The following is an 11,993-nucleotide window of genomic DNA, read 5'->3' on the forward strand; positions in this document are numbered from 1 at the left end:
TGAATTATTCGCTTCTCGAAACCTCCAGCCTTCGGTGTAAGGGAAAAAAAAAAAGTATAAGCTCTTCCAATCACCTATATTGTCTTTCAAATCGTTGAGTCCCTTTAAGTCCTTCACTACCTGCTTAGACGTGAAGAAAAAACTTTAGTCCTTGGGATTCTCCTTCAAGATATGAAAAACGTGAGCTCCCTTACAGTAGGCTCGCCTATCTCAAAAAGGCGGTACGAGGTATTCAATCCCAAGATACTCCAATAAGCACTTCGGGGTAGTTGAAAAGAAGCAACCTGAATAAGTTAAATGTTGCTTGAACAAACGGTCAAAGGGTAAGATCACCCGGCATTTCAAGACCACCTCCGAATGCACAACCAATCCTTCCAGACGATCACGAAAGGAACACTTTGTTGGCTTTTGTAAATCCATAGGGTCCATAGCACGTTTTGATCATGACCAACTTAGTTGTGACAAGAGGGGATAGTGACTCGCTACATCAAGCATTAGTCGGGGTTGTGCTGGCCCTAGTAAAAGGGACATTCTCCTCCACCTGCTCTTATCGGGTACAACTCCACTAGGCTAGGCTTGACCTAACAAACAGACGGATCAAGCCGAATTAAAATGGGTGCGGATAAAAAGGGGTCATGTTATATGGGTAATGACTTTAAAACATGTATATGATCTTATGGGTACGGGACGACTCGTGGGTTACTTTATAATATTAATTTATTATTATTTCTCTTTTATTTTTATTATTTTAATATATTTATTTCATAATTTTTAATTTTTTTTTTCAAATACATAAGTATTCCAGAAAGGAATAAAAATTTAATTGAAATTATAAAAATATTTTCTATAGATTCAAAGAATTTTAATATTAAACACGAAATGAATATTTATAACAAAATATTGATTGTTCATATTCTTTAAATTTGTTTTTAGCCCAATAAATTCTTTAATTTTAGGATGGATTTGTATTCATTTCATGTCAAGAGAAGAGAAAATATATGATATTTATGTTGGGTATGTTTTAAGTTTGATATTGAAGAAGAATAATAAAATGAATAGAAAAAAAACTGATGACTTGTAGGTACTTGAAGACATACTTGATTTATTTGTATAAATTCATTAATGTGAGTACGGGTTCAAAAATCTAATACTCATACCTGTTTTTAAATAGGTTAACCATGGATCTTGCATGTAACCTATCTATTTTGTCAGATTTAGACTAATCCCTAAGATTTACTCTTACATGACATTTCAATGTGACTTGCCTATGCCCTTTTTTCCTATGAACTAACTATGACATTTCTTTAGAAAGCGAGTCTTCCAACTCAACATAGAAGTGAACATTTCATTAAAGCTCTCATAAGACATCTAAAAGATATAAACCAACACAACTATCATTCATCGGAGACTACACAATGACCAACTAGACATCCTAAAAGCGATGACCAACTTAACATCTTAAAAGGTAAATACTAAGAAGCTCTAGTCAAGCTCATGAAAAAGCATAAGAGTCTTACCTTGAAAGTGTTCAAGAAGAAATGCACCACTGAAAGTGTCGGGATGTTGAAAGACTTCTCAGACATATTAGGATTTTGCTGAGTTGAAAGAGATATATGCTTAAAGAAATTCACATAGGAAATTTACTGCTAAAAAAAAAACGTGGATTACATCTTAATAATGAAAGCAAATATCCTAATAAGCAAAACAAATATTATCACATAATTATTAAACAAAAATATCACACATCCGTAGAATGCCAACAATATTTCTATACTTTTAATTATTTGAAAAAGTTGCGTTAATCGCCACTGCTTCCATTGTTTGTCGAAGCATTAATTTCGATATCTCAGAAGTGAATACGGAATTAATGTGAGTATTCATGCATATCTATCAATATTTATATAAATTGGGATTCTCTGAAAGATGCATCATCTATAAGATAAAAATGACAGACGATGGTTACACCAACTATAAAGGCACAAAACTTCGTTGCCAAATGTGCAAAATCTTAATGCCAGAACACCATGGCTGCCACGTTCTTGCTTGTTTTGGCACACAATCTCACCTTGTCACTGCTTTTTAACTCAATTTCGCAATATAAAGATCCCCTCCACTGCACATCTCACCATCATAAACAATCTCAAACTAATTAGTTTTAGCTTTCTGAGTATTTAGCTAGAGAGTAGCAGCATCATGGGAAGACATCGCTCCATGAAGCTCAAGCTTGAGCTTAAGTCCTCTGTTGAGGCCAAGCCTCAAACTTTGTCGAATATGGAATACCAACTAGCCTGGGTATCTTAACAATTGCTTTTCCTTTCAGCATTATAAGTATGGTTATTTTAATTTGTGATTTTATATGGTTTAATTACTTGCAGGCATCTCTGAGAACTTATGTGAACGGAAATATTGAGGAGGAGACTGACTCTTTGGTAAGTGTATGCTGAATGTCCATTTGACCTGCAAATTATTGGGTGAACGATAACGTAGGAAAGTATGCTGAAAATATAATGCATGTTAAATCCAAAAGTTCGATTTTATTAAACTAAATAGTATTATTTAATTTCTTCCTTAATTTTCCTTTTTGTTTTTACTAAATTAGTTAAATTATTTCTGACATATAACTTTGGTTTGTACCGATGATCAGCTTAAGCAGGTGGAAGCTATGAAGGCAGCGGAGGAAAAACCTCCACTGCCGAAAGCCGCCAAGGATGTTGTTGGCACTAGCACTGACACTGAAACTAGCACCAACAGCAGCACCGAAACTTGCGCCAGCACTAGCACAGAACTACCTCTGGCAGATGCAGTGGAGTGGATTGATATATAGCTTTCAGCCATAGCATAAACTTAAAGAAAAGAGGATCAAGGCTTGTTTGCTAAATTGCTATTAGCTGGCATGCATTGCTCCTAGCTAGTCTATTACATAGGACTGTTCTAATTATGTATGTATGTATGTATGTATGTATGTATATGACATGTGCATTATAGCATCTGGAACACATATCTTAAATTAGACTTCAAGCTTTTATATATTATCACCTTGCGTTTCTTTCTTTTGTCGACCTCCTTTTCATCATTCAAATTAATTATTTATTTTATAATATTCCTTTCTAATACATCTTTTAAACAATAAAACTATGTATACTCATTTTTTATACACAATTTATATACACAGATGAATGTTATCATGTGAATGAATGTTTTTTATTATATAATGATACATATTTTAAAATCACTTAATTACATGATGACATATCACTGTGTACATGAATTGTATACACATAGCATTACTCTATTTTAAAACTAAACTGTTCAGTTGCATCAGAAATGAAATTGGGTTTGACTCAGTTAATATAAAAAATTATTTTTTTTTCAAAAATTCATTATACAACTTAAATCCAAAACCTTATTTATCACATATATACTATCAAACTAAACTTATTTTAATGTTAAATGAATATATATATATATATATATATATATATATATATATATATATATATATATATCAAATGAAAAAAAGAAAACAGTAAAACAATTTAATTTTAATTGTTTTAAAATAGAGTAGTGTTATATGCACAAATAACGATACGTCATTATATAATTCGAAAGTTAAAAATTGAATATAAAATAACACTCAATCACATGATAATATATCATTATTTGTACACATAATTATATTGTTTGAAATAATGTGTAAATATATTTTGAGAGGCAATATGTAGATTTATATACATTATAGAATAGTGCTATAGATTTCATATCTTTTAAGTTTTGTATCAAAGTCTTTATTCATAGAGTATTACACAATGTAATTTCATTTCATTTATGACAAGTTTTTAATTTTTTCCATTGCATGAAGGGTGGAAAGAGATATTGATTGGACAAAAATGACAAAATTTTGCTAGTGCAACTCTATTTTTTCTATCAAAGGTAGCATTAAGTTGAGTCCAGTTATATCGAAATCAAAATTTATTTGCCTTAACTCGTTTTATTATATTATTACTTGATTATAAAGTAACATAGCACACATGTTTTTTCGTACTAAATAATGAAATTTAAAAGGTTACTTAATTCTAGCGGTTAAGAAAAAATTTCAAACTAAACTAAAAATTAATTGGATGAAATTTTAAATCAAATTAAATTGTTTTGTATTTTAAACCAAATCAAACATTGATTGTATGATAATCAAAACATTGATAGGTATATGTGTTTAGTTGACTCTTTATTATTTGAGTGAACATGATGTCTTGATCTTACTAAAGGTCAATCTTAATGTATAAATAAAGTGTTGACTAAATGTCGATTGATTACAATTCTGTTCATTGCTAACATAACAAATAACCTATGAATTATATAAAATAGGAGGTTGAATGCATGATTCAAAAGTTATAAGTTGTATAGAGTGAATCACATTCGTTCTCTTGAATAGTGATTTTGAGCTTTATAAGGTTGTTGGACCTAAGTGAGATTTATTTTATTCTAGAGACTAAATTGTGATAATCCAATTGTAGAGGGATTAGAATGATATTTGTGATGAGTTTATTAGGGATTGACCTAGGGCAAAATTGTTCATGTTGATGAATAATCATTCATTTCTTAGAATACATGTTTCATTATCAGTGATTGTTTAGTCGTGATTATTTAAAGAAACATATTTTGCCCTTGCTAAATATGGTAATGCTATGCATAATTTGAGTTTGTGAAAAGCCCTTTACTCTCATTGTTTATTTTCCCATAAACACCCTAACAGACATCCAAAACCTCTCTTGACTTATCTTATTTTTAAAGATTAATTCACTATTTTTCTATGAATACAATATGTGTCATTCTATACTTGAATTAAACAGATAAGTGAAAATTTAGAGAAGATTATTAGAAGTGAAGGAGCCACCTATGCATATCATCTCCAAGATTCTAATCTTGACAATTTTTAGGTGAACATTCATGTTTTGTTTTATATTTTCTTAAACATATTTGAAAAAATCTCATATTAAAAAAAATGTTTTAACAACCCACTTCATCAATTCAACCCACTTCTAAACATCCTATATTAAGAAGAGATGACAACTCATCTCACTTATTATAAATAAATTTATTCTTTTTCCATTTCAATACAGTTTAACTTCATTTGATGTTTTTTCTTATTAAATAATGTAAAATTTTAAATTAATAATTGATAAATTTAAAAAATCTTAGTGTTAACTTGAATTTAACTCTTTTAAAACTTGTTGGACTCGTGTCTAAATCCAAGTTTAATTTAACTGTCTTAAGTCGAATCATGTCAAACTCAAGTACACCTAGGTTCAAAGACATGGAGAAGACCTTCAAGAAAGAAAAGCAAGAGGTTGGGATAGAAACCTTTTAGGCTGCCCCTTTCAAACAAATAAAGTGGATGGGGAGTCTTCTTTCTTATCCTTTTTGGGCTAAACTGTGTCTTCACTTTCAAGTTCCCTAACTTCATGGTAACTTTGACAAGGGTGATTATAAAGAAACATTAAGATAAATCATAAGGCTCTATGTTACCAATGGTCCTCATCACATGGGCACAAATGTCATCCATCTTTTTTTCACATCACTGTGGTGGAATTGAATTTTTTAACCTTCAAGGTTTGCTTTTAACTTAATCACGATGGTGATTAAAAAAGAATACAATTATATTGAAAGAAGTTTTATCGTGATTTGCTCTGTGGGTTAAACATGATTGAAGATAAGGATTTCTTGTCCTTTCTACAATAAGAGGGTTAAATATGGTTAGAGATCAGGATTCTTTGTTTTTGTAATGAGAGTATAAAATAAAGACAAAAAAGATTTTACCATCAGACATGAGAAATAGATTATCCAATTTCGTATATCCATAATTGTTTTATTTAATAATTTATTAATAATATATGTGACATATAAAGTGAATCGAAGTCTCTTGGAAATTAGACCTTAAGAGTCTATTTATGTCATTTTCAACAAATTTTGTCGGAATTTCCCATTTGACCATTGCATGATCACAATCATATCGTCTGTACTTCAACACACTACTTCTAAGATTATGATTTCAATTTGTTCACGTCCCCTGGTTCAGTTTAGTCCTCTACACCCCTGGTTATACCAAATTGATATATGTAGCCGGTCTCTTCCTGCAAGCTTCAAATGCAAAAGACATAATTTGGCTTTCCCACTTCAAAATTACACAAAAAGAGAACATACAAAAGTGAAATTACAGACAGATTCTAAGAGATACACAAATTATGGATCAAGTTTTTAACAAATCCTGCACACCCCAATCCTTAAACTACTTCTACTTTAGCCCCGTTGGTCACAGCTTGTTTCTCTTGGCCCATCTCAACACCCCCATTTGCCGCCTCAGGCTTCGTTTGCTCATCTTTCTTGTGGTAGATGAAATACAAGATCAGCTGCATTGCCCCAAGCCCACAGCCAAACCCATTGGGCACCTGTAACAACAAATTAAACATCAAATTGAACACCAAATTAAGAACACAAATCAGGAATTAATTGAAGTATAGGCCAGGATACTTACAGCTACAAAAGGGTCTTTACCAAGTAGCCCATAAACAAAAAATGAAGTGCCGCAGAGGAACACAAACAGTGACAAGAAGAATGGCATAAACTCCACACTCTTAGTTTTAACCACCATTCTCTGCAAATATTGCATCAATTTGTCATCAATCAAGAATGAATTCAAAGGGGGACACTGAAATTTACAAAGGGGGCTGTAGTTACGTGGTGAATTAATTTGACTTACCATGATAGAGAGAGGTGAGGCATACATGATAACTGAGAAAATTGTAGCAGCAAAACCACAGAAGTTTTTCCTAGCGTTGCCATGGAGGGCCAAAAGGGACACTGAAGCTACAGTTGCAAATACAGTGAGAACTGACACAAAAATGGCAAATATTTTGGCCTTTTCCTTCTTAGGCGCAAAGATTAGGAAGATTAACACATAAAGCAACTCTATTGCCGCCCCTGCACCATTGATTGTTGAAACTAGAAGGTTGTCTTCAGAAATGAAAGGAAGACCATACCTGATCAAAATTTCAAGCAGTGAAATAAACAATATATTGACCACACAAAAATGAACAGTAGAATGTGTACATAAGCAACATCAAGAAATCTGATTCTACTCCACTTCACAAGAATACCCCAGTGAACTGCAGTGATGAAGGGGTAACAGGGAAAAGTTAAGAAAAAGAAAAGAAAAAGCGGTTGAAGAAACGAGAAACCCACCAGGCTGAAAGGAGGCAGTTGAGCATAGTCATGACGTAGGGGATTCCAGAGAACTGCTCTGTGGATTTGCTTGTTATGATCCTCTTGAATGTGATCCTGTGTCAGATTTACATTTCTTCATAACAACATTCACCCACAATATTGCACCAGAAAGAAGGATAAATTAAGCAAATTTCCTTGTTCTTGAATCTTGATAACGGTTATCTTTTTGGATAAAAGATCAAAGATGTGGTAAATAAAACTATGCATAAAGTGTCCAAGAAAGGAAACAAATTAATTTCAACAACCCAAATAAATTTCATGAGCAAGAACTCGTGCAGATTCAACTCTTTAACTTTACAATTAAACACCAACTACCACACAAACATTCAGTATTTGATTTTCATGTGTGTAAGAGAAAGTTTTTGTTCTTACGTTGGGGCCAGGAAGAGAAACAAAGCAGTGGCATTTCCTGTGAGAAACAGAGAGAAAACCATAAATTAAAAACAAGCGAAAGAAGATAATCAACCCCATAAACAAAATTCACAAAGAACTCAGAAACTCACCAAAAATACCGAATATGAAATGAGCAATATGCATTTTAATTTCTTCTTCTTCTTCTTCTTCTGTAAATCTTACAACCGCAAATAAGAAAATCTTTTACCGAGGTAAATTAACGTGAAAATACAAAACACAAAGTGTGGAACAAACAAGAAGCAAGCGGTTTATATAGAGAGAAAAAGTAGAGAGAAAGCGGTTCATATCATATGAAATAAAGTAACTAACTACTAAACAATAAAAAATTATCGTTTAATTCAAGGAGGGAAAACTTCTGTATTCAGAGACTTTTAACATTTTATTACTACCAATAAACAAAAGATTTTTATTATTATTTTTTTTAATCAAAGAAAATAAATTAAAAAAACTAAATAACATTTTTGTAATATAAATTTTAACTGGGTGTCTTTAATTAATAATTATTTTAGAAATTAAAAAAAATCAGTGGTCTGTCCATTATCCAGTATCCACTGAAAAGGCATGGGTGAAAATAAGAAAATATGTTCCATCATTCCAAACTGACATAGAAATGAAATTGCAGAAGTGTTTAGCCTTGGTTCAAATAGGCTCATCTATCACATGCCATGGACGATTCTGAGCAATCAGCTGAACTGCTGGAAGGCTTTTTACTGCTGAAAGATTACTCCATCTAGACCAATCAAAGCCTTCTGACATGCCTTGTGACTTGAGGCATGCAGCAGGATTTAACCAATCACATGGATCTCACACGGTACTAAATTAGTTAAAAATTTAACTTTATTTAAAATTTTACTCCTTTGTTACCCAAGCTAAGTATGAGGACCATCTGCTGTGATGTTAATGTTCCACATGTGACTCCATTCTTTCCACTGTATTGAATTGTCAGCCTGTTTAACACGCTACAGCTACTGCAGTGTCTTGTCCTCGCCCATTGTTAGTTTGAAGACAAAGACAACTTATTAATGGTTTGCCAGTTATAGACAAAAAAAAGACTGCTGTAATATCTTCAGGATTATCCGCAACGGATAAGTCTCTCACCAGTTCATTCCTATCTTCATGAAATGTAATTAATTCTCTTTGTTACTTGTAATTAATGACCTAATTCTATTCCCTCAAAATCTTCTCACGTACAGAGTTTTCTCGAGCAATCCTTCCTCATCGAACTGTAATTTGGTTTTTGTGTCGCCTGGACCTACAGCATCTTCTATTTGGTCCAATATAGAAGGCGACCTTTAAAGATATGCTATGATGTCCAAACGAGGACGAAAGTAATTGAACAGTCTAACAATGATTTTTTAAACCACTATCAAATTGTGTCAAGATTCAGATATTAAATAAATAAATAATAATAATAATAATAATCAAAGTCTACACTTTTTTTTAAACTATAAAATCCTCTAAATAGTCCAAAAAAATCTTTAAAAAGAAATTAATAAAAAAGGAAACAACAATTTAAAAAACACCAAAATAGAATGTCCAAAATGATTAAAATTCTTTGGCAGCCCTGATAGGACACTAGTGCTACTCTGGACTCCAAGCCGTTTAATGTGGAACGACCCCATTCGACTTCTCATTCAACTTTCGGTATTTCAAATATTATCGATACGAGTCTATCATATTTATATATAACTTATTTTTATTAGATATGAGACTTATTTTTTTTAGTCTCTAACACTTTCCCTCAACCACTTACCTTATTCTTATTATATGCATGACTTTTTTTTTTAAGTTTCTAACACTTTCCCTCAAGTACAATCACTATGGAGTGTTAAACTCATCGTTTAATTAAGTTTGCTTGGACGGGTGTACTTTTACTTTGTATCTAGAAAACACGTTAAGTTGTTAGACTCATTGTTTCGCTTGTGCTTGATACCATATCAGAAATATATTAGATCTATAAATATGGAGAGTGAAACTCGTATTATACAAATTAATTGACTTGTATTAAGTCAAATCCACTATACTTATATATTATTCACTTTTATTAGATGTAAAACTCTTTTTTTTTAAGTTTCCGACAATTCTGAAACCATAATAATTTGTTCTCCTCTGTCTTCAAATTCAATTTACCCACCATAGTTGTAACAACTACATTCTTACAACTCCCCCCATCAAAAATCATTGTACACACCTTCTCTTGTGATGTGCACTTCGTATATAAATATTGTTCCTTAACCACTGTTCATCATTTGTTGTGGTAGCATTCAATAATTTCAAACAACTAAAGACTCGCCTTGATCTCCATATATGATCTCGTCTTCTCTACAGTTTGTTTGCTCTTGTTCTTCTGCTACATCATCATATATAGGTTGCTTATATTCCTCAATCAACATATCATAATCTGGCAATTAGAGAAATAATCAACGAAAGGCACAAATCATTGACATTTGAAACATCGTTTTCCTTTCAAACCGCGGAACCAATTCCAACCATTTGTTTTTCCTTCGAATCAGACTTAAGATTTGTATTTTTTGCCCCACGGCAGTCAGTTTGAAAGGTGTTGAACTCACTCGAGCTCATGTAGATTTCTTCTTTGCAAAACTCAACCCATTTTAGGCTAATTTGCTTTTACTGAAGTTGACAACATCCTTATAAGTCTAACATTGTTGCAACTTTACAGTGTCAGAAATTTCAGCCCGAAGATTCTTGTTTTGCTACAAGATCATTAATAATTTTATTTTAAAATACCATAAAAAAGGATTTAAACCTATATCGTCTTATTCAAACAACTTCTTGGTTTCAAACAACTCCTTGGTGGCGAACTCTCTTTTTTCATGAGTCAAAAACAAGATTGGTAATGGAAGGGCAGAAATTAGATTGACATTAATTTGTGAAGTTTGGTCTATAGGAACTCGTAGCGGTGGCTTTAATTTGGTCTGTGGTTAGTGGGATTATTATAATCATATATTCATTTTTGATTTATTTGGCTTTGTTTTCAGATAATGTTTTCACAATTTCCGGAAAATGATAACTTATGCCACACGAAATCTTTCGAAAGAGATAACTGAAACCAGAATTTGAGAACGTCATTTCCAGAACCATGCTCTCATGAACACGTTTCCCATAAAATCAATTTGCTTTCTCGATTCTTTCAAGTTTCAACTTCGAGATTCCTTTAAAAAAAGGAAAAAACATAAGAGTTGTTCATATCATAAGCCACGATTCTCTTCATAACCTCGAAAATATATAGATTTTCAAATAAAAGGGTTTGATTCAAAATTTGGTGATAGCATATTTTAACTTATCTAGTATAATTAGTGTAAGTTAATCATTAAATCTAATATTTTACATGTGATTGGTATAATGAATATAAAGACAATTATTTAATCCGAGATTTTATACATAATTAATTAAGTTTTGAATAGATAGTCTAACTCATGTAAAATTTCTCCTTATAAAAAAGAAATTTTCTCCAAGCTTGACGTCAAAGAGACTGATATTAATTCCATTGTTTTCATGATAGTTGTTGCCCTGGAAGAAAGGGCTTCCACAAAACTGCTTCTGGTTGAAACCGCTCCAGAGAGTAGAAATAAGCCATAGCATTTATTACTCAAATGAAGGAATGGGATAAATTCATTTTCAAAAGGGTACCAATCCAATTCTTGGACGCAAGTTCATCTTCCATTAATGATTATCATTAAATTCTTTCTCTTATTTGGCCTATCCTACGAGCTAGGTAACTCTTGCCTGCAATTAATTTAGGATCAAACATTTTGTCAATGCCTGCCTTTACTTCTACCCGGTTGAAGAAATTTCATTACCCATAAGTTTCTTTGAATTCTTCTGAAAATCAACAAAATTTATCAACGTGGGCACTTTTGAAACAGAATAAGATTTCTGATCTGCATAAAATTTTTCTATTTCTTCACCACTAAGCTGGATTTCTTTTTCACAAAGCTAGCTGAGCTAAGAGCTGAATAAATGGTGGACCATAATCTTATCTTATAAAGATTAAAGCAAAGGGGAATTGATGTACATGCTTCTGGACAATTGCCCAGATGTGACAATTGCATTATTTAGCTAGAATAATTATTTTCCATTAATTCATGGGTTTTATGATTGAATATTTTCAATAGCGGCATACCCATTAAAGCATATATGTTATACTTTAACCAACATAAAGATTCCAATAATCAAAATCTTTTTCACTTTCTAGTTTCAATCCTGGAACATTCTATTCGTTCCCTTTTCCTCATGGAAAACACAAAAGAATTGCAAAATTCAGATGCTCATTTCAGTGA

At 32.0% G+C, this 11,993-nt stretch overlaps 1 protein-coding gene across 1 annotated transcript; it reads right to left on the bottom strand.

Moving 5' to 3' along the window:
* Window positions 1–6,142: 6,142 nt before the first annotated feature.
* Window positions 6,143–8,004, bottom strand: LOC123228993 (bidirectional sugar transporter SWEET1). The gene is made up of 6 exons (XM_044654534.1): window positions 7,782–8,004; window positions 7,651–7,687; window positions 7,237–7,332; window positions 6,755–7,034; window positions 6,530–6,649; window positions 6,143–6,443 (listed from the first exon to the last, which is right to left on the bottom strand). Exons 1-6 carry the CDS (start codon window positions 7,813–7,815, stop codon window positions 6,279–6,281), a joined length of 732 nt encoding a protein of 243 aa, XP_044510469.1. The 5' UTR covers window positions 7,816–8,004; the 3' UTR covers window positions 6,143–6,278.
* Between the last annotated feature and the right edge of the window lie 3,989 nt (window positions 8,005–11,993).

This window comes from Mangifera indica, chromosome 11, assembly GCF_011075055.1.
Source record: "Mangifera indica cultivar Alphonso chromosome 11, CATAS_Mindica_2.1, whole genome shotgun sequence".
NCBI lineage: Eukaryota > Viridiplantae > Streptophyta > Magnoliopsida > Sapindales > Anacardiaceae > Mangifera > Mangifera indica.